The sequence below is a fragment of the Phaseolus vulgaris genome, chromosome 6 (genome assembly GCF_051622355.1).
Source record: "Phaseolus vulgaris cultivar YP4 chromosome 6, ASM5162235v1, whole genome shotgun sequence".
Classification (NCBI taxonomy): Eukaryota; Viridiplantae; Streptophyta; class Magnoliopsida; order Fabales; family Fabaceae; genus Phaseolus; species Phaseolus vulgaris.
The window spans coordinates 29072552-29096074 of record NC_143503.1 but is presented as its reverse complement, the minus strand read 5'-3'; the positions used below and the strand labels follow the sequence as shown (position 1 = coordinate 29096074).

Sequence of the window (23523 nt, the reverse complement as noted above, 5' to 3'; positions counted from 1 at the left end):
TTGCAATTGTCGCGCGTTACTGTCGTTCCGTTGCTGCATACCACTACTGTCTCTATGTTCCCAAAAATAAGAAAAATGGGTTAACTTGCATATGGGCGCGAGTCAACTCTACCTGCATTTTGCGGGCCTATACGGGACCGGCCGGTCCACTTTGGCACCCTAAAAAACTGATTAAGTTTTGTATTCTGATCTATAACATACTAATAAATTTGCATAGTTATTTGATAATTAATTACATTTTTATTTAAAATTATAATTCTAAAGAAATAATCTCAGAAATGAAAAAAAAAATGACGGTGTTTGTGAAATAGGTAATTATTTGTTATGCGTTGTATAAATTCAGAGTGTTTGGTAATTGACAAAAGAAACTCTAACATGAATAAGTAGCTTCAACTTTTAACATCTTTATTTTATTGTATATTTTTTTTATACAATTATTTCAGTGTAGCTAATAACAAATTTTTAATGTAATTCAATTTCAATCTTTTCAAAATGCTAACTATATTTTATTCTGTAACATCAAATACAAGAAGGGAAAAGCGGATCGTGGACCAAAGTAATAGTGATTGGTCTAGGCTTTGATATGGGCCACGATTAAGAAAATGGGGGCGTTTCTTCCTGTACCTCCATAATTTTTGTCTGCACCTTTATAATTATTGTAATTTCAAAAATATTCTTCTACAAATACTTTTAGGTTTGTTGGAGATAAATGAGGTTAGTGATAAGTAATAGATTAATTTTTTTTTTTTCATAACTATTAGGTTATGTTTTTTTTTTAAGTTATACTGTAATCAAATATACCATGACATTTATGTCACAAATACAAATATACAAGTTAGTTTCTAAAACTAGAAACTCTTCAAAAAAGATTGATACTTAATGATTAACTTTCATAAAAAGATACGTAGTAAACACTTAATTATTAGGGTATTTGTTCATAAATAAAAAATATGATTACTAAGAAATCACTAAATATAAATTAATTTTAAAAATAAAAAATAAAAAATAAAAAATTATTATATTTAAATTAGATACTATTATATAGATTATAAAAATTATTGATATTTAAATTAGTTTTTATTATTCATAATTAATTTTTAAATTAATATCTAATTAACTATCTAGATTTTAACTACTAATTAATATAATAATTAATTATTTTTATCTAAAAAACAATTTTTATTTAGCAATTTTCATGTAGAATATTTCACTTTCCTGATATTACAGATTCTAATACGCAATAAATTTAAGTCATACGAGCTTTGGTATAAACAATAATGTTCCTTTTTCTATGTGCAAATTCATCTTATTGTTATCGAGATCTGAACATTAGAACAATATTAACATTCATATTGATTCCTTAATTATAATTTTAAATGTAAGTCTTCCAAATATGAAAATGATGAAATTAACTTTATTATACATGTTTGTGTCTTCTCATAAAACTTTTTATTTTTTAATGTGTATGTGCTGAATATAAGACTGCAAAGAAGGTGAAAAACACAATATTAGACATTACAACTCCCTGTCTTAAAATTTATTACAAAGAGCATGTAGAATATAATACGGGATTAGTTCACATATGCAAATAATGATTTATTTAAAAGTAAATTATAGCATGAATTCTAAACAAAAGATAAAGTTAATATTTTTAAAATATGTATAAATGGGATAAAACATTATAATTTATTTAATGAATAATAAATTTATTGTTAATATAAATTTTAAAAACTAAAAACAGAAGACTGTAAATGTAAGTGTCAAAAAAGAATAACACAATACACAAATATATAACATCAATTAATATTTTTTAAATTGTAAATTTATTATTTTAATTCTTAAAATTATAGAATTGTAATTATTTATTCCTAAAATTATAAGTAAAATAAAAATTAAAGTGACAGATATTTAATAAGTTTAAAACTAAATATGCTTTTTTTATAACTTGAAGAGCAGTAAACTATTTTTTTTAGATTGATTTCGGAAGTGTTCATAAAATATAAAGAAGAAATCACCAAAAAAGTATTATATATCAAGAAGAATGTTTATCTTCAATACACAGACACACTAATAATACCACAATTATTTGAGTATTTCATGCAACATGCAGCTACAGCCACAGAAATATCTTTTTGACTTGAAAATTCCATCATTCCTATAAAATGAAAATTCCCTTTCAAGGGTTTGGTGTCTCTAGGCATTGATAGCAGAAACAAACCAAATTATACATTTACATATGAAAAATAACACAAAACTAAAGCTAAAGAAAGAGTGCAATGGCTAATATCCACAGGGTGGTGGACTCATGGATTTTTGGAAGTCTTTGTATTTGTTCTACCTTATTTTGGATTCATCAGCAAAATTTGGCAGACTTGAAAGCAAGAGGGTACATGAAAGAATTGGAATATGTGATTCTGATTATCTGGCTAGAGGCTAAAGGGTTCCCTCCATTGACCAAGCAATCATCATAGGAGATCCTTTTGAACAATCTGGGGTTCACTATTCTTGCAGAAGCAAACCAACCACAGTGGAGGTGGATGTCACGGGGAGCACATCCAGAAACACAGGTGTTAACAATCTGCACAATGAACTGTGGTATTCCTGATGTAGAACTTGTGCTTTGTGAGATGCTTATGTCTTTGCTTGTGCAAGAACCTAATGTCGACATGATCAAAGGCACGGTGAAAAGGGACTCCAAAAATGAAATAAAAAAACAAAAAGGAATAATGGAAGTTTTTTTTCCATCATAGTTGGAAAAGTAAGATCTATATACCATGCAACCAGTTTTTTCTAGAGGCAGCATGTTCTGCTTTCACTGACACTGTTATGGACCCGTTTCTGTCTTCCTGGAAAGAATGCAAAATCTGGTTCGATTGACCTGCCAAACATTATGTCCGCTTCAGGGTCACAGGAAGCATAATCATTAGAATAAAAAGAGGTAAGAGTTTGCTGCAGTACCTGAATGCATTCCCTCGTCACAAAATAGAAAAGGGAGCATAGTGAAGCACAGGAAGAGTATCAGAGGACAAGAGTTTGTGATGGTCATGGCAGAGTGCTATGGCTAGCTTTCTTTGTTTTTCTGCTTCACAAACAAGCACACCAATCAAAAGTTTTTGGAAAGAATTTTGAAGATGCTAGAGAGGGGCTTGCGATCTGTAGGGTTGGTATGTGGTGACCCCTAGTGTAACAATGCTCAATTGGCTTGCAGATTTTTTAAGTCCTCTAGAGGTTCAGGTCTCCAGTTTTATTCATGGGTTAATAATGTACAAACAGTTACTTTATGCATCAAATTTGACTGTTACAGTGAATTTATTAAGAGAAAATAATCTATAAACTCATTATGCAAGTCATCCCATAACAAGCCTCTATGTATGGTGGTAAGTTTATTTACTTACTTCTATAATAACCGTTTTCAAAGCTATATCAATTATGATTTTTATTTGCTATTGGTGTACAAAATTAGTATTTTGTACTAAAAATACATTATAATTTAATAGAACTTATATAATCAAGGTTTATATTTCCTACATGCAGAAAATGAATACAGAAATTAAACTATAAAACGAAGGATCTTATTTATGAGGTAACAAAAGGTTAAAAGGAAAGAATAAATTTTGTTGGTCAAAAAATAACTCTCTTTCTCTGTTTCCTGATACACAGCCTCAGTTGAAGTGTAACAAATTCCAATACTCCATTTTACCTTTTCTTACCCTTCTGCTTTTACATTGGCATGGATATAGCATCTAGAGATGGCGACAAAGCACCACGAGTTCTAAGCTGTAGGAAGAAATTTACCGGGGAGCAATGGCAGTCCACTATGTCAGAGGAAAAACATGAACTTGTAAAACTGCTTCTTGTTCTTTTAATTCTAAATTTTTATTTTTTGTTTCACCTGCATAATATTATAGACCTGTTCCAACTTTGAAAAAAGAGAATTTTACCCTCGAATCAATGATCACCCATGAATGATATCCATGCATGTGTAGACACGGTTGCATACATCATCATGCATATCTCATTTATCAGCATATATCATGAAACACTTTTTGCTAACATTGTGTGACTTTTTTATGTATGCATGTGTATACTTATGCCATAAATAATGGTGACTACTTAGAAGGCACACACGTGAAAAGAAGATAGAAAACCACTTTGCAGGTGTAGTGGAAGAAAGAGGGTCTATAATTAACCTATAGCAATGACTGGAAGATACCTCTAAAATCAAACCTTAATTTATTCAACATTCATGCAACAGTTGTAAGTCACTGTTAGGTTGCCAAAAGACAAAGCAGCGTTTTACCGATAGTTGTGAAATGATAGATGAACTTACATCTTTCTTTCCATGCTTCTGAGAGGCACATGTTTTTGGTTCAAACACCCTTTGGATTCAACTACTACTTTCTTGTTCAGATAGGTAAAAGAATGACCATGAATATGAATTTATTAGTGTGCAAATTATAGTAACCTAAGGTTTTGGATCGAGGAGAGCCTGGTGACCCTGTTTGTGCATGTGTGACCAACCATGTGATTGAATTTAATAGCTGCAGCCACTTTAAAATTTCACACCTTATTAGGTTGCCCCAATCTAATAATAATTAGAAACATAATTGACATACTAGCTGCTACTATATTGAATAAACTGAATTATTAACACACAAATCAAATGGGAAATTACTCACCACTCATCTTTTCATCATATAAATCCATCAACTTCCTAGCTAATAACTAGCTCCAATGCAAAATATACATTATTGGGTGAATTAAAGGTCAGTTTCCTACTTTGTATCTGATCCCATTTTAATTGGTGTGGTGTCTGAAACCCATGTTGGCTCTAATAAGTCAAATTCAGTAAAGCTATTCAAAGGAAAAATAAAAACTCTATTTGACATTTGCCTTCAAAAACTTTTTTTTTTCCTTTAAGATTCTGATTGATAAAGTTTGGTAATTTAAAAGCAAGTTTCAGATTGGAGTTTCAATGATAAAAATAAAAACAAGTTTAAGATATTCATTTGTAGAACAAAAAGAAAGTTTTATTTAAGTATGATGAAGTGGAATTATGGTGTGAACAAGTTGAAATGCATACTTGTCAGATTTTTTAAATAAAGACATTTTCTCTCTATAAAAAATATATTTAAAAAAACTGAAATCCAATTAAACAAATCCTGATTTTCCTCTGGTGATTTATGTCGGTCAATTGTGATAAAATGTAAAAGAGTTTCAAGAACTTTTCTATCAAAAAAATAGAGCCTTTTTAGTACAAAAGCTCCTCTACGTACAAAAAGCCATTATTTTGTTACACTATTGGCTTGTTTGCAAGAACATTCCAACACATCATTCCATTAAAAAAACCCTTCCTTTCAAGGTAATTTATTTTTATAATTTCTTTTATAACAACATATACTATTTAATATTTTTTTTGTTGAAATTTTGTTAAAATAATTTGATTTCTTAAAATAATAAAATTTCAAATTTCACTTATAAAGAAAAAAAATTGAAATTTTGTCTTAAATCTCTTATCACTTGACTTTAGTCAAGATATTGTTAATTTAATCTCCATTAAAATGTCATCAATTTATATTATAGTAAAAGTTAAATTTTATAGAAAAAATAAATTTTAATTTTATAAAATAAGATTTACATCTATTTACAATCTATTTTTATATACTTTAATTGATGTAAAATCTCTAATAGATATTTAAGGTTATTTTTTCTCTTTACTAAAACTTTTCTATGATTGAGTTTTTTTACTGATTGAGTTTTTTTTTTACTAATTTCAATTTAGAAAAATTTTAATCTACAGAATTTGGGTTGAAAATTCAACTAAAAAATAACTTTGAGAAACGAGATTAAGAATAGTCTTCACTAATATTGATTGAAAAATAATACCTAAAATAATATTTTAAAAGTATTAAATATTACTTAATATTAAAATAGTTTTATATTAACCATTCACCAAACAATAATCACCTGAAAGCAAATGAATAACCACTTTAATTCATTAGGGAATACTCTCCTTAATTTAACTTTTAGAATAAGTTTTTTTTTACATTATTAATAGTAAAATTATTTTACAACAATATTTTAGAATAAAATATTATATTATAATAAAATAATAATTTACTTAAGTGTCACATTGGTGTTAATGTATCACTCATTATTTTAATGTTTATTAAGATATCACAATTCAACACTAATTTGAACAGTGGTCCAGATAGCCATAACTCTTGCCCAACTATCAATATAGGTGGAGAACCATAATTAATTGCAAAAAATATCATTGACCACATCACACTAACAAGTAAGAATAGGTTAATCATCTATCAAATTACTAACAACAAATCTATCATCTAACCACTTCATAAAATTCAATTAACAATATAAAATTTCTTCAATTATGTATCACATGAGATCAGAACTTTTAAATTGTATTTTATAAAATGATGCGTACATAATAAAACTAATATTGACTGTCTCAAAACTATGAAACTTCCATAATTGAAAAAATCATGTAAAAGATAAAAACGAGTATAATTTTAACTTTTTAATCTAATTAATTTTAAATTATTAAATTAGTCATTCGAATTTTTTTGTTTCAATGTCATATATAAAGATTTAAATCAAGTGAGGTGTTAAAAGCTCTTAATAAGAATATTTTTTTAAACAAAAATTGCATATAATTGCAAAGTGTTATTCAAAAGTTTATCATGTTACTTGAATAATTTGAAAAAAAAAAATAAGAATTTTTATATTTTTTTATCCTCAAATTAAGAATCATTGATAAGAAGTGGGCTTTAAGCTTAACTGAACTCCATAAAACCAACTTAATGAAATGAGGTTTGCACCCACTTATATACTATGAAAGACTCTAATTTCTAGTCAATGTGGGATTCCAACAATCATACCTATCATTATCAAAAAGAAATTAATTACATTTCAAATTAGCACCATTTTAATAAACTAAAAAAAATATTGTGTTGCTAATGGAACAATAATAAACATAACATGAAAACTAGCATTTTATTAGACAGGGTCATTATTATATTGCAAGGACAATTGAAAAAAATATTTTAGCTACACAAACAATAAAATAAACAATAAAATGTTAAATATTTAATAACATTTGAGAAATGTTAGCCTTTTTACGTCCATTTGCTAGATTGTTATCTTAATAATAAAAATATATAAAGATAAACACCTGTGAAAAATTGGGTCAAAGAAAAAAAATGGGTTAAAGGAAGTAATATAATTGGTTAATTAGTATACTGATCTATCTACATTTAGTAAGAGTTAGAGAATGTACACGTTTTTTCTTAGAATAAAGGGCTAATGATGCTTATAGAAATGGTTATTTAAGCAACCTAATTGGTTAAATAGTATATTAATCCATATTCATTGAGAATTATGGGCCTTAAGTACTAAATAACACTAACATAAATGGCCCAACAACCATAATTCTTATAAAATTAATTCAATATATTACTTTTTATAGGCAAAACAGGAAGTTAGCCATGTATTTTAAAATTTGGTTAACTGTATTTACTGTTGATTAAATTATACTTTGGGTGTCTATGCCTCTAATGTCACATTTAAGCAACTAATTTTTCATCTCAAGTTTGCTAAAACATAATTATATAAGTGAATTGGGTCAAAGAATGTGTGAGAGAATATTTATAAATGTTTCCACTTTAAATTACTAGTGTTGGTTTAGGTGGTTAATGATGTTTTATTGAAGTTGTTAATTTAAGAATGTAATTGATTAAATAACATGTTAATCCACTTAAGTGGGAGTTATGTGTCTTAAGTATCAAACAATATTTTCCTAAATGACACAGTAACTATAATTGTCATAGAATCAATCCAATAAATTATTCTTTCAGGAAAAACATGAGACAATTATTTTGTAAATTCCCCTTACAATTACGGTTATTTATTAGGGTGATTAATGATACTTGCAGAAATAGTTAATTCAACAAAATAATTTGTTACATAGTAGGCTAACCTACATCAAATGGAATTTATATGTCTCAAGCACGAATATGAGTGATTAATTAAGTAATAAAATAGGGTTAACTCTATTCACAATTGGTGGAGTGATGTTTTTTTTTATTCCTCCAAAAATTTATGTTAATTTCACATATCCTCTAAAAGAAATTATACTTAGAAAATATGTCTACTTTAAAAATTAATAAATCAATTGCGTTAAATATAAGGTTTAATGCATCGATTATTCGCAACATTCCAGAGATTTTATAAGGGCAAAACATGTGGTCAGCCATATTTTTTACATTTAGTTAACCATGAGGCAAATTTCTAACAGAACACTTTACATTGAACAATTTATAGATATATTTAAGCAATTCACAACTCTCAATTAACGACAATTTTTTTTAATTGAATCTTTATAAGCCATATGAAAGGAAACTTTACTTAGCCAACTTGCATGATTTAGTACTTACTCAGTTGGCACACACAACCTTAGAAACTTTGAAATCTATGTTGGCAAAAATATGGTTAACTACCTGACACTAACAAGTGGAAAGTTAGGCAGCTACTGTTTACCAGCATACATTACAACTTTGTGTAACAAAAACATAAGAAAAAATATTGAAAAATTACATGATCCAAGTTGTCTCTACCAAAATTTTTGCCTCATTGAATGAAGAAAAGAAGGCTAATAAATTTTAGGAATCCCAACTAGAATAAACAAGAGTACATTTTTCATGCAATGTGACACCATATATCATGCAATTATGCCTTTGTCAAGACTTTCACTAGTACAAAAAGAAATTATTTATTTAAGATATTTTTATGGTGAGACGCTTTTATTCAAAATACAGTAACATTTTTTTAAACTAAATTCTTCTAAAAGGACGATTATTTGGTATAACCGTCTTCTTACAACAAAACATTTTGTGTAAGAAAGCGATTATACCAAATAGCCGCCCTCTTAGACTCTTATTTTTACCCTAACTTAGAGCAAAGTTATGCTTTCATACTTTCTTTCTCTGGTGCTTTGTTTTCTTCTTCTTAGTGGCGTTTTATTTTTTTTTAAATATTTTTTTAATGTTTATTAATGTGTTGGTATTGATGGCGAGGGAGTTGGACCCTTGACATTTGATACTTTTGGTATTGAGTCCGAGGGTCTTTGATCCTCGACAATTGATATGTGTTGGTATTGAATCTAGGGATGTTCAACCCTCGCAAACGTAATATTTCATATTTATTAGTAAACACCTGAATTACTATTACAAAATATAATGAATTAAAATTGGATTAATTCTTTTTGCATAAGTGATGGGTACGAAAGATGAGTAGAAGAATTTATACAATTTTGCGCAACATAACGCGAATAATAGATAATACTAATTAAGTTAAAAAAATATTATTATAATTATTATTAACATTATTATTATTATTTTTATTGTAATTACTACTAATATTAATATTACTACTACTAATAATAATATTATTGTAATTATCATTATTATTAATATTTATAATTAATAATAATAATAAATAAAAACTATAACCGGAATTAAATACAAAACAACAAAGGAGAAAAAATAAACCTTACACTGCACAAAGAAAATTTACAAATACAAATAAAAGCTAAAAGAAGAAAAAAAAACCCAAAATAAATTTTTTAAAAAATTAGAAAAAAATTCAACATATCTCTTAAGTCCACAAACTATTAGAATATTAATTCCACAAACTATTAAAATATTAATATTTTTGGAGAGTTGTATGATGACATAAAAAAAATTGTATACATGTAAATGTAACTTCTTACTGTAGTGAATTTAGAATGCTAGGGTTTAAGATTGTGAAGGGTTTTGTCAAAAGATACGTTTTCGTTATGAGTTATATTTTAAAAAGAAAGTGAGGATATTTATAGGTCTGTTGGGGTTTTAGGTGGCTGGGAAGCTACTCACTGGAGATGGAAGAGTTCCACGATGATGACGATTTCGGCGAACTCTACGCCGTCGACATTGAACTTCCCAATGCCATCGACAAAGAGCAAGACGAAGAGCAAGAAGAAGAGAAACTAGATGTGAACAGTAACATTGTCAACCTGGTTGAGGACACGAGTAACGGCACAGTGAATGATGACTGTGCTGCTGCCAGTGACAGCGACGACGACGACGGTTTGAAAATCGTGCTGAATGACGAGGATTCTCCTGTCGGAGTTGTTGGTTGTAACGACGACGGCGGATATGGCGATGATGGTGATGATAATGGTTCCAGATTGTTTGGTAATAAGGTCAGTAAGCTGATTCTACTACTTATCTTCTTTTTACGGTGTTTTGTTTATTGGACAATTTGAATTTGGATTGATGTTTCTATTACTTGTGGACACAGTAATGAATATAAGATAGATTGAATTCATGAATGGCGTTATTTTCCTGTAGTGTTTAAAATTGTTGAAGTTGTGTTTATTTCTGTAGAGTGATAGGAGTCGAGGAGTAGCGTTTGTGAATATTATGACGGCCAATGCGGCAATGGGGATGGCTTCTTACATTTCATCCTTGAATAAAGGGAGGAGGAATGGTGATGCCTGCATCCAGAACCTTGCGTTGAGCTCCTCTCGAGTGTGCCTTGCAGCAAATCCTGTGGCTCTACAATGTGGATATGGATCGGTTCTTCCTTGGTACTGGTCAGTGTGTGTATTTTGATACGCAGTTCACACAGAGCTCAGTGAATTTTGTTAATTTGATAAACTAATTGGGGTGTGAGTAAGCGGTCATGATGATATTCTGTACATGTTATTTTATTCTAGCTAGCATTTCTATATCTTAATATCATTTACTGTGATTTCCCCCATCTACTGCAGGGGCATATTTGATGTAAACATTGATACATTTATGGAGAAGCCATGGAATGTTCCTGGAGTTGACATAACAGATTACTTTAACTTTGGTTTTAACGAGAGCACTTGGAAACTATACTGTGCTTCATTGGTGGGTATATTATTATGTCCAAGAGATCTCATTTTTAGCTATTACATGACGCTTGTCTCTTGGTTTCTCTGTTTAGATGCTCATAGTTTATTTATCCATTTCCCTTGTTAGCTTTATTGGATCTTCTCCTACCGTTTTTGGTATTACCCGCTATGTTGTATGTTTAATGTTATAATGGTGAATTAATTAGCATATGGTTTTATTAGACTCACGAGAAACTTAACCAGAGAGTTTTACACTCTGTACAGGAGCAACTTTGGAGAACATCCTTGCGAACTGGTATTTCAGTTGATGGCTCTGCGAAATGGAATCAGGTGTTTAACATAATATTTGCAAAAGAACAATTAAGAAGTTGTGTTATTTGTTTGAGAATTCTCTTGACTGATCTTGCTGACCGGGTATAAGTATTTCAGGAAGCCGTGAGAGAGAAAACTGATCAAGCTGTTTTTGGGAGCGTACTTTTTCCTTCATCAGATTGTAAATTGGTACGCTGATATTCAGCTGTTGGCTCTTGGTAGAAGACTAGCAATATTAAAGTGTTTCTGTCATGTTTATTTACAGTATTATTGGGATAGATTTGTATTAGTTGCACTAGGTTAGTGCTTGACCTTAGTTATTAGCATTGTTAATAGTTTGTAAGACATCTCACACTCACATTAAGAGTAGCATTCAGAGATATCCCCCTCCCCCATCTTTTCCTTATAATTTTACAGCTTTTGGTTAATTTGTGAGTTTCTTCAAGTTAACTCATTAACTGTTGCTTGCAAATATGAACTTGGATATTGATACTGAGTTACTGCTTGATTAATGATATTTGATAATTCAGCCAAAAGGTAGAGCAATTCAGGTTGAGGACAGCATTGTTGAACGACAACCATCCATAGATGTAAGACGACCACGCAATAGGGATTTTAATGTTATAGAGGTATACACTCAGTCTGTTTACAACAATGTTTGTGCTGTAGCTGCCTGTGTCTTTGTAGTAATTACTGTTGGTTTTGAGCAGATAAAGCTGCTTGAATCCTCTGATGATTATTCTGGTTCTGGCAATAGCACCGTAATGGATGCATCATTAGAAGGGGAATCTATGGCAGGCAATAAGGGAAATATTCTCTATTCTTGCAGTGAACGTGATGAAGTGGTGTCTGGAGATCAATTGGAAGATGTGAAAAAAGCTGAGGAGGACTCTTCTGTTCTGAAAAGGTCAGATTGATACACTGTCTATCTGATTCCTTTCTATAAAATTACTTTGTTGTTTATTCTTTAATATAAATCTGTTTGAACATCATTGAAGCTTGTTTGCCTTCCCGTAACACCATATTGGAAGTATGGATAAATTTGTCAAATTCAAGCTCAAGACAAATATAAAGTAATATAGATATGTGAATGGTTTTTATTTGTCAAATATAGAAAAATTCTATCCTTAACCTTTTCTGATGACTGACTGTGAAATCTTATCGGATGAAAACCATACTACATAGCAATAGTACTCTAACTGCAGCTATTTTTTATTGTAAAATAAAATATACTAGTTGTGTGTAGTTGTCCATTCATTTGTTTCAATTGATTCTTTATTGTCCGAAATCTGCCTACATTGTCATACTTTAAATCTTAAGTGCCTTTTGGCACTTAAGTTTATTTTTAAAATTCTTAATGTCTTTTTGAAGTCACTTTACAACTTATATCTGGACTCTGCATTTCACAGAAGTGGCCCGATACTTGGTGTAAATGGAGATGAGCATCCGGATCAAGCAGACCAACTTTCTGAAGATACTGCAGAAGTGACAGAGGGGAAAATAAAGGCAGATGAAGGTGGTGGCATTGAACCATGTAGTTCTTATCCACATTGGATTGAGTCAGAACTGTCACTTGGAGATCAAGAGCGTTGCCTGACTTCCTATAGCGATAGTGATTCTGAGCCAACAGAAAACAGTGTTCATGTTCATAATGATACAAGTCTTATTAGCCCCATAAAAAGGAAAACATTGAATTGTGTTACTGACGTGAAGGAATCTTCCCCACTTTATTGGAAGAACTCAAAATACAACAGTGTCAATAAGAAAACAGTAAACATAGCTTATAATTCAAGAACTAGTGGTCTATTCAGAAAGGAATGGAGGCACCGAAGTAATGGATTTGAGTCTGGTTATAATATGAACAAGCACACTGAAAATGATAATGATGTTTCTTCCGTCCTCAAGTCCAATAAGAGGGATATGTCTCTGTTGGCTCGTCAATTTGTTGATTATGGCAGACAAAAAGACCATCTGCAAGCTTTTGAAAGTAAAAGAAAAAGAGATGTTTCATATAATAGGGAAACAAAACAATCCTACTATTATGGCAATGAAAAGGTTGTTGATGAGTTGGTTACACGGTGCACTAAATATCACCATGAAGATCAAGAAAGCTTTAGGGAAAATACAAACCGATATGACAGGAAAAATGGGGATGTGGGGGATTATTATATTTTTGAACCAGGTCATTGCGTTTCAGATAATGAGGACAGAGATAGAGATTGGTATCATCTTGGTTGTGGATCCTCTGCTGATGACCTGAGTCCTTGCTTTTATAGGGAGCCCAAGCAGTTTCTTCCAAAACATTTATCTTTTCTTGATAAGAAAAGGCATAATCAAAGGAAAAAAATGGATGAAAGATCCCATTTTATTGACAGTAAATGCATTGATGATTTTGATGAATGTGAGTTTGAGTTTGTAAACAAGAGCTATAGGATGGCCACTTCTGCTGCTGAGAGAGAAATGGAATCTTCATACACTAATTGTGGAGAGCATTTTCCACATATAGATAGAGATTTGAGAAGATCTGTCCGTAGGGGAAGACACTGTGACAGCCCCTCTTTAACTTTGAATAACTCATGTTCTGGGATAATGGAAGATAATTGTCCAAAATATACACATTGCCATACTTCAAATCGTAAGTATCACAAACAATCTTATACAGATTCAATGAAAAATTATGCATATGGTGCAAGAGTAAATGAAAACTTTGGGAGTTATGGGAGAGATAAGCATGCTAGGGACAGCAAAGGCAGTTACTGGTCATGTGATTATACTGACACTGCCGAAGATGAAATTTATCCTGTAGAAGAGTATCAGTTTTACAGGTCCCCTTCTAAGTTCCTGAATTGGACTGAGGATGAAATTATTTATAGGCATCATGAAACAACTCTGTGTGCAAAGGTGCAGAGTGAGTATATGCCATTGAAGCGGCATTGGCTAAATAATCCTAAACAAGAGGCTGAGAAATATTTTAAAGCTAGCTCTAAGATTATGTACAGAAGTAAGGGTGGGCAAGCAGTGCTGAGATGCAGGAAATCAGTTGACTTGATTGACAGAGAAGGAAAGGTAAAGGTGGGGAAAATATGGTCAAGAATCTGTACTTTTGTCTATATGAATGAGTTATCAAACATGTTGCACTTTAATTTCTTTTTGGTAGCTTTTGCTCATATAATGCTAAACGTACTGCCTCACTCCCAAACATTAACTATGTCTTATCTTTTCATTCTCAACTTTTATTTTTTATAACTGGTTTTTACGTTTGGACCAATGCCAGATTGTAATGTTGTTCTTGAGTTTCAGCATCAATATCAAGTAAAAATACTAAATTCCTGAGGATCTCGGGTCAAGTATGTAAAACAAATCTGTGTAGTTCCCTGAAATCTTAACATTAATTTCGTGTTGTCAAGTAATATTGTTTTTGCGGCAGTAATATTGTTATGGCATCAGTGTTTGCCAACTTTGCCTCTAGTAGGATAAGGCTTTGGATATTGTACATAATATAAAATTTCTGTCACTTTCTATTTTGCTTCTAAACCATGTACATCTTGAAACTAGTACACGATTATGCTTGGAATGTGACATAATATGTTAAGGGGTTGTGGTGGTCAACGGGGTGCCATCAAACGTGGCCAATGATCATACGTTATCACAGCCACATCCATAGATTTCATGGCTTGAGATAACTGTTGTGCTTATGGTATATGTTTTCTTTATGCTTAGATTTTAATTGATTGAAGCTTCCACATTAGATAGCACACATTTCTGGCACATTTGTATTGATTTGAATATCTCTTTGTCAGAAATTTGTATTTGTTATTTGTAGACTACAATTTATCCCTTGATATCAACGGGCATAGTATGTTGTTTAGTCTATATACGCAATCTGGGGGCAGAATTGGGCAAGACTGTCTCTTTTTCTTCCCAACTTCTGTCAAGTTTGCATTGTTTACTCAATTCTATTAATGCATGTATCTGCTAACTAGTTGTATTATTTTATCACTTTAAAAAGCCTGCATTGGTTTTTATGTAGAAATGTTGTATTTTGGACAATCAGAATGTGCCTTTTCAGGTATTTTACCTTTCTCTGCTAAATGCGCCTGTCTGCTTATCATATGTTTTAAGATATGTATACTGTAAAATTTCTGACTTTTGTAGTGTGGGCTTTTCTTAAACTGAAGTTTTAGTTATTTTAAAATAATTTCCAAAGAAGATGATTGGCAGCATGAAGGTGTATTTATTGTTTATTTGTGATGAAAAACCATGGGCCACTCCACTATATTCAATTTGTGATAAGCCACGTGTTCAGGTTTAGTATGAGTTGGCAGATACTTAACTTCAATGACTATTGCATTGTAAATTTTTTCATTTTGACTTCACAATAAAGCCCGAACGGTGTCTAAGTCTTTTATGTTTTCATTATAATGCTTTGTTTATTCTGCTAATAATCATTCTGTTAGTTTCTACGTTTATATTTTGCACCCGTGGCTCACATTTGTCACACTTCACTCTTATATATTTGATGCAGTATTCTTCATATGTCCGCGCAAGATTTTGTTGTTTGTTAGATGTATTGATATCTTCCTGGTTTTTTGGTTTGGTTGCAATTTTTTGACAGTCTCAAGTGAGAAGTTCCAGAGTCTTGTCCAATGGTAGACTTGAAAATGTCAACCAGGGGATTGCTAAGAAGCGGAGGAGAGATTCAGTGGGTTTTGATGAATCTAATAAAAGGGCCAGCAAATTTGACGCCTCAAAATACGAGGGCAACCTCGGATGTAAGAAATGGATCAAGAACCTTCAAGATCAAGGGCAGAAAGAAAACTCGGATATCGAGGAAGGTCAGATTGTAACACAAAAATGGAAATCATCCATTGAGGAGGCTTCTGTAGCCAGAAGAGATGCTTCTAAAGGCCCAGTCGTGACTGACAGTGTGAAGAAGAGAATGTCGCCAAACGAAGGTAGTTCTGATCAATGTATTGGTGGATATGACAGTCAAAGGATTCTCGATTCTTTAGCCAAGATGGAGAAACGTAGGGAGCGCTTTAAGCAACCCATCACAATGAAAAAGGAAGCAGAAGAGAGTTTGAAGCTCAACAGTGATTCTTCCATTGTTGATACAAGTGAAATGAAGCAACATAGGCCAGTTCGAAAGAGGCGTTGGGTTTGTAATTAGTTTGAATTGATGGCCAGAGTTTGTTTAAGATCTATAAAGGACAGCAACTACAGGGTGGTCTTGGTTAATCCACTTTGGTGAAAATCATATTTTGCCATTGGCAAATTTGAGAGATTATAGATGTTGTTTTCTTCTCACTTGTTGGAATAAAGCATAATTAACCCAACAGTTTTGGCGGATTTATTGAAAGCTCTTTATCACAGAGATTGTAAAGAACTGATATTCACGATTGATACACAATCATGTCGAATTTTGGATGCCCCTGTTTATACATCAAATCATCGTTAGGGCAATTCTGCACTCCCTAATTTGAACCTGTACCCCACATTTTTCAGAAATACTATTTTACCCTTCTTTAAGTGATTTTTGGATTATCTGTTCAGAAAATTTGTCCAGCATAATTTTTTTGGAATTCATGAAATAATTCTTTTGGAATCCATGGAATATCTCGTTAAAGACTTTCTGAAATGGATTTCTGAAATGAACTTTGTAAGACTTTCTGAAATAAACTTTTTAACGTATATAATACTTTCTAAAATGATTTTAGAGAATGAATTTTCTAAAACAATAATACTTTTCATATGTTCCAGAAAGAAGAGAGAGTATCAGATGAGACAATTTGGTTATTTTCACCCAATTGTGTGGGATGAAGGTTTAAAAATGGGGTCTACTTAGAACTCACAGGATGATGTTTAATAAATGCTATTCGAAAAACTAGATGCATATAAAAAGCAGTTGGTAGTTCAAATAAATACTAAAAGAATTTTTTTTGTAACAAGAGTTATCACCCGAGTATATTTAAATGAAACTTAATGTGTAATTTAAAGATTCACTTTGGTATGAATTTATATATTGTTGAGACGACTTAAAACAAAATCATGCCAACACACAGTATAGAGAAAAAAATAAATGACAAAAAAAAATTTAGTACAAAAAATAATGACAGTTTAGAGAAGAAAAATTACATATGAAAAAAATAAAAAAATAAAGATAGAATTGCCCCCATGCAGGATCGAACTACAGACCTTCAGTTTACAAGACTGACGCTCTACCACTGAGCTATAGGGGCAACTTGTTTATATGTTAATTAGTTATAAAATTATATTAATTTTAATTGATATGACGCATAATTAAATTTTGGTATAAATTTGCTTACAAATTTTTATTCTAAGAGGGCAATTTATGAGCTGTGAATAGAAATAGTAAATTGCAACAAAATGTTACAACTAAAAAAAGTTAAAAAAAATAGTGACAAGAAGAATTTAAATATAACTTTTTAAAAACCTCTCACTCTCATTCATCCACTCTTTTTCATTCATCAAGCTCTCATCTCATTTTTCTTTTGTCTATCTCCGTTTTTCCTTTATTATTTATCATAATTATACTCTTTTATCATTCAATTTCATTTTCGTCTCTTTCTTTTCTTCCAATGTCCAACAATGCAGCCAACATATCTCATTACTGAAGATTTAATTATTTCATTATTAACAATGAAAAACCATTTTCTATCATTAATTTTCATCAATTGTTCACTATATTTTTGAATTCCAATTTACAAAATGTCTCTCTAAATTTGGTTTATAAGCTATAAAGAGTATAGATCAGATAGGTATCCACCTCAAATCATTGCAAGTATCCACAAGAATCCATTTAATTATTTAAATTTGAAAATTTTACCAGAGTCCATTGTGATTCTTTTCTCAAGTTTTCTGAAAAAAGAAGAAGAAAAGAGTACGTGATTCTTTCACGTCATCTACATAATTTCCTTCATGACATTATTTGGAATGCACTTATTTTTTTAAATATGACAGGAGTAAAGCAAGTTTCTTATCAGTAATTATTAGAAGGTACTATGCTCACATGTGTTTAGGATTTTATCCAATATTTTTCTTTGTTGAAAAGACATAAACAAATTTTAAGGCAATGATATTTTTTTTCTGAATTTATATAAAGGTTAATTGTGAAAATTCATATTGATGAGAAGTATGTTTAGATAATATTTGATTTTTTTTCATCAGATATGAGATAAAGAACATATTCTTCCTAATTTACGTTGATTTTATATAATATTTTATTTCAAAATTTATTTAATTATAATTTATTTTAATTGATATTGGAAAATATGTTATTTTAATACTATATTTATTTATTTTTTATAGAAATAATTACTTACTGAATATTTGGACGGAAAATATTACACCATTTATACCCATATTTTTTTGCATACAGTAGTACATTTCATTCTAGGAAAATAATTTCTTATAGTTCAAAATTTGAAGAAAACTAATAAAAATACTCACACATTCCGAATTGTAGTTTTTTTCCTAAGAAAAATACAATTATAAATTATAAAAAAAAGTTACACATGATTTTAATTAAAAGTAATAAAAACATGTATATGCTCCAAAATAAATTTATTATATATTTGGTTTAAATACATTTTTAATCCTACAAATATGTTTTGTTTGATTTTAATCCTTGTAAAATATTTTTTTTAATTTTAAATTCTTGAAATTTTGAATTATTATTATTATTATTAATTATAGTTAGTTTAACGCTAATAATTCAAAAAATTTATTTTTTTATTTTTTATTTTTCCAAAATATTAATTAGTACAATTAAAATAATAAAGAACCTTTCATATAAATATAGTTAAATTATTCTAACATGTATAGATTTATTATTTAATGTAAATAACATAATTATAAATGTTACTTTTACATTTGATTAAATAATTTACTTTAATATATTTTTTAAATAATTATATTTTATTTAGAACTTATAATTTGTTTCATATATATATATATATAAAGTTTTTAGTATTTGACGGATTGTTTACTATTTATGAATGATAATCCGACCCAGTTAATATATCGTAATGTTTTGATATGAGAGTTTAATGAGGATATTTTTGGAATCTTCATAAAGGGTAGATTGTAGAGTTAGTGGTGTGGGATTATGAGAATTTATGAATAAATTAAGTAAGAAAAGAGGATTGGTACAAAAATGGACAATATGATTTCTATAAGAGAGAAGGAGGCAAACACACAAACTAAACTACAAACCACTATTTTTGGTTACCTTTGATGTTCTAGTTAAGGTCATCTATCTTGGCTAGAATATTAATAAAATTAGTTACTAATTTAATTTAGAGATTAATTTAAAATATAATATAAATAAATTGCTAAAAATATTAAAAATTTATTTAGATTCTTATTAAAAAATTAATTCAATTATCATATATAGAAGTTAATTTAATTATCATATTGTATAAACGTTAATTCAATAATTATTTTATATAAAATTAGTTCTTACCAATTCATGTTTGAGATTATATATTTTTTAAGCCCAAAAAAACTCTAGCTGTGACAGACTCTAAATGACTCTGATATCATATTAAGAAATAAACTTTAAACTTTACTCAACATTACAAAATCGTCTTATAAAGTGAGATTTTTACTCACTTATATACTATCAAATATCCTTATCTCTAATCGGTGTACAATCTCCAATAAACTTAGCTTCAGGTTGTGTATTTAAAAAAATGGAAAAATTGAAAACTCTTTCTTTTCATTTATAAATTAGCCCTTCTTAGATAGATGGTGATAAAACAAATAAAAAGAAGTTGATATTCATGTAGAGTTTTTTTATATTTTTTTTATATTTTTTTGTATAACCTTTTCTTATAGTAGTATAGGTTGGAATAACCTTAAAATACTCTATATTTTTTTATTGATAAAAACATTTGTTAATTTTTGTCAAATATTAAAAAATCAATTTTATAGAAAAAATAATTACTTGCTATATTAACTAAATTAAATATTATTATAAAAATTAAAAAAATTATTGATATCTAAATTAGTTTTTATTATCAATAAATAGTTTCTAAATTGTATATAATTAGTTACCAACTTTATAATCTAAATAATTGGTAGTTAATTAAATACCAATTTAGAAATTATTGTCCATAAGAGAAACTAATTTGGATATCCATAATATTTTTCGTTGCTAAAATAATATCTAATTTAGTGAACATAAAAATTAATTATTTTTTTTAATCTTAATTTCTATTTAATTATTTTCTACACTTGTGATAATCGTGCATGAAGTTAACATAAACTAGTTAACATGAAGTTAACATGTGAACGGCTTGCACCAAATTGGGAAAAAAGAAATATTCATTAGTTGCAACCTCAAATATGCCCCTTCTTCATATGGGGTGATTGATGTGGTGATATTATCTCAATAGATTTGAGATATAGAATAAAATAAAATTAAAACATAGAGAACTAGCAACATTTAAAAGAACTAGTGTAGAAGACAATTTGTTTCTTCATTAAAATAATAAAATATTAACATCATTAATCAAATGTAACTAATTTGTTTCTTCATTAAAATCAACATATTTTTCATCTGAAAGAGATCATGTAGAAGACAATTTAGGTCAACATGGAACCCTTGAAGATTATATACCTAAAAATCTCTAGGGTCAACAAACACATTTCCCACTTGTCTCACCAATATTTCATCAATGTTTTCATCAGCATGGCTTGAAAGTCTCTTTGTATACCATAGATCATCGATACATGAGATGGAATCTGTTTGAGGAACATGGTTGGCAAGTGGATCACCAAACCCTAACTCAGTTATAAACACCTTACAGTTCCCCATTCCTTCTCCCACTCTTGATGTGAATCTCCACATGGATTCCATGAGCTCTCCAAGGTTCTCTCCCTGTCCATAGATTCCATAAAGAAAGAGAAACCCAAAGGATCTACAAAGTGAGTTACTCATCGACATTTTAAGACAAGGGAAAAGTCTCTCTCTTGCGTGATTTAAGGTTGTAAGAAGAAACCTTACTTGTTGAGACCTTCTAACTGGAAGCTTGTAAGCTTCACAAGTGTTCCATATACTAAAAATGACCCATGAGTTTGAAGTTTCGTTGCTAATGAGATCTTCTTCATTATTTACCTTACTTCGCAAATTGAGGCCCTCCCTTTTATAATAACTTACCCATGTGCCTACACTGAGTTTCTCCTTCAGAATAACGTCCATATCTAGTGGATACAAATCTTTGGTTCTCAAGGTTCTTCTGTATAACGAAATTGCTAGATCTATGTCCACTTTCTCTATTTTTATATCCCTGGAAATATGCTTTGTGAGGGAGCTAATTGGTTGGACAAATATGACAAGTGAGCTAAGGTTCACATAATTGCATTTGATTGTGAATAGGTTTTTAGAAGCATCATTATCCTTTTCAGTGGCAAGGAATGCATACTCAGCTCCATTTCTCACCATCCATTCTTCAACTGCAGCGATAAGTCTAAGTGCAACCCCCTTTCTCCTACAGACACCAAAATGTTTTCTCACTCACATTAACAAGAATGGATATCTAGCAGGATGGTTCTGTACAGCATTCTGTAAAAGTGTATTAAGGCACTAATGAACAAGCAAAAGGTTGAAATGGAAAGAATGAAATAAGTTGAGAGACGAAAATATGTATTAGGTAGGCATGATGTTATCATAACATCTTGGCTCAAAATAAGCAAGACCAAATTTTGTAATCTTGTAAATATTTACTCACACACATATATATGTGAAAAAAAAATTCTAACCTTGTGCAAATGGTTCAGAAGATCGTTTCAGAGGATAAAAAAGATAAATTACAGGATTAATACACTAACCACAAAACAAAAATAGAACTTTTTAGGTGCAATAAATGAAAGTGAGCACTACCTGTAAGTAGGAGAGACTCTGAGGCCAAGGATGTAACCCATCTTCAAGAGTGATCCAGAAAGAGTACCTACATTCTTAATTACTCCCCTAATCACTCCAACAAGTTCCTTGCTCTCCAGAAGCTCAGCTACCTGAAATATGATGAGTAGTCAGGTATGTATTTAATCATGTAATATACATCAGTATATGTGTTTCATGCTAGAAAAGTGTAGAACAAAGAGTTTATGAAATCTGAAGAAAACAAGTTCTAATTAATGTGCAGTATTTGAAAAGCAACATAGGGATAGTGACCCACCAGCATTACATGAAGGGGGAAAAACCTAATCCTAGATAAAGGATCACCCATCATGTTGGTAAAAATGGAGACCACCTTTTTAGTCCCAATCTCAGAGTTCCTCTCTAGTTTTCTCACCATTTTAACATCTTTATCTTCATTATATTCTCTTATAAGAATCTTGCTCCTTGTACGGTCAACCATTTCTTCTCTTTGGCTAAATGGAGCAAGTGAGGAAGTGGGAATGGAAATCATTATGGGATCTTTCTTGATTTGGATCTATGCAGACCAACATTCACATTGAACCCTTATATATGGCGAAGAATAATTGTTTTCTTTTTCTTTGCTTATTTTGTTTTGTTGTCGTGACTTGAACACAATAACATACTATATATATTTTCCAACACATGAATTGATGCACTCGTTGAAATTAGCATTGTCCTGTTCGTTTTTTTTAATTTTTTATTTCAAAATTGATTTATGCTGGCACACGTGATTAAAGTAGAAAGTCCATTGATTAAACCCTTATATATGAGCTTGTGAAGTTAAATGCAGCGATCCAGGCCTAATATATCCAAATTCTTGGTAAAATGGTCCGGCTACATCAGCATACACTGTAAACTGCAGTCATGGTTCGAATAGAGGTAGTAATTTGTTTTATGATTGAAGTAATCTATTACATTTGAGAATTGATTTTAAAAGAAGGTCCATTATTGTTTTAATATGCGAGAACTACTGGTTTACAAATAGCAAACTCCCGTAAATTAATTTTTCATGAATATTTGATTTTTTTAATCTTATATATATATATATATATATATATATATGTAAAAGAGACACATATAATGTTTTACTCTTCCATTTTTAAAAACACACCTATTCTGATGTTTCTAAATTTCACTCAATTGCAATCCACACCCCTCCCCAAATTCTGGATAGTGATAATTTGTAGGTCCAAACATCAAGAAGTGTATCTTAGCATCAAAGTGGTTCAGAGACAATATGTGATAATCCTATTATTCTCAATAATAACAACAATGACATACCCTTGTACAAGCCATACACCCAAATTATAATATGATGTTTAGA

General features: G+C 30.1%; 3 protein-coding genes and 1 non-coding gene across 5 annotated transcripts; 1 reads left to right on the top strand and 3 right to left on the bottom strand.

Moving 5' to 3' along the window:
• Positions 1 to 2069: 2069 nt before the first annotated feature.
• LOC137831938 (TPD1 protein homolog 1) lies at positions 2070 to 3207 on the bottom strand. The gene is made up of 3 exons (XM_068639849.2): positions 2959 to 3207; positions 2774 to 2878; positions 2070 to 2655 (listed from the first exon to the last, which is right to left on the bottom strand). Exons 1-3 carry the CDS (start codon positions 3044 to 3046, stop codon positions 2354 to 2356), a joined length of 495 nt encoding a protein of 164 aa, XP_068495950.1. The 5' UTR covers positions 3047 to 3207; the 3' UTR covers positions 2070 to 2353.
• Positions 3208 to 9802: 6595 nt separating this feature from the next.
• Positions 9803 to 16681, top strand: LOC137831936 (uncharacterized). Of its 2 annotated transcripts, none has more exons than XM_068639848.2 (9): positions 9803 to 10261; positions 10446 to 10654; positions 10832 to 10958; positions 11207 to 11272; positions 11372 to 11443; positions 11785 to 11883; positions 11965 to 12161; positions 12664 to 14320; positions 15870 to 16681. In XM_068639848.2, exons 1-9 carry the CDS (start codon positions 9938 to 9940, stop codon positions 16422 to 16424), a joined length of 3306 nt encoding a protein of 1101 aa, XP_068495949.2. In that variant the 5' UTR covers positions 9803 to 9937; the 3' UTR covers positions 16425 to 16681. The 2 variants fall into 2 exon arrangements, with proteins under 2 accessions (XP_068495949.2, XP_068495948.2); XM_068639847.2 differs by having other exon boundaries at positions 9855 to 10261; positions 12664 to 14326.
• A 740-nt stretch (positions 16682 to 17421) lies between these two features.
• TRNAT-UGU (transfer RNA threonine (anticodon UGU)) lies at positions 17422 to 17493 on the bottom strand. The gene has a single exon. It is a non-coding gene; the product is annotated as a tRNA-Thr (tRNA).
• A 3306-nt stretch (positions 17494 to 20799) lies between these two features.
• On the bottom strand, positions 20800 to 22720 carry LOC137833118 (putative N-acetyltransferase HLS1-like). The gene is made up of 3 exons (XM_068641491.2): positions 22456 to 22720; positions 22161 to 22291; positions 20800 to 21768 (listed from the first exon to the last, which is right to left on the bottom strand). The coding sequence occupies exons 1-3, from the start codon at positions 22687 to 22689 to the stop codon at positions 20898 to 20900; spliced, it is 1236 nt and encodes a 411-aa protein (XP_068497592.2). The 5' UTR covers positions 22690 to 22720; the 3' UTR covers positions 20800 to 20897.
• Positions 22721 to 23523: the final 803 nt, after the last annotated feature.

Bases quoted from the DNA above. Each gene is read 5' to 3' on its own strand.
- LOC137833118 (XM_068641491.2), bottom strand. From the start codon at position 22,689: ATGATTTCCATTCCCACTTCCTCACTTGCTCCATTTAGCCAAAGAGAA. The intron at 22,292-22,455 runs GTGGGTCACTAT...ATCATATTTCAG, and splicing joins TCCCCCTTCATGTAATGCTG to GTAGCTGAGCTTCTGGAGAG. The intron at 21,769-22,160 runs GTAGTGCTCACT...TGGTGTCTGTAG, and splicing joins AGAGTCTCTCCTACTTACAG to GAGAAAGGGGGTTGCACTTA.
- LOC137831936 (XM_068639847.2), top strand. From the start codon at position 9,938: ATGGAAGAGTTCCACGATGATGACGATTTCGGCGAACTCTACGCCGTC. The intron at 11,444-11,784 runs GTACGCTGATAT...TTGATAATTCAG, and splicing joins CTTCATCAGATTGTAAATTG to CCAAAAGGTAGAGCAATTCA. The intron at 14,327-15,869 runs GTGGGGAAAATA...ATTTTTTGACAG, and splicing joins ACAGAGAAGGAAAGGTAAAG to TCTCAAGTGAGAAGTTCCAG.
- LOC137831938 (XM_068639849.2), bottom strand. From the start codon at position 3,046: ATGACCATCACAAACTCTTGTCCTCTGATACTCTTCCTGTGCTTCACT. The intron at 2,879-2,958 runs GTACTGCAGCAA...AATGTTTGGCAG, and splicing joins TGACGAGGGAATGCATTCAG to GTCAATCGAACCAGATTTTG. The intron at 2,656-2,773 runs GTATATAGATCT...TGTCGACATTAG, and splicing joins TAGAAAAAACTGGTTGCATG to GTTCTTGCACAAGCAAAGAC.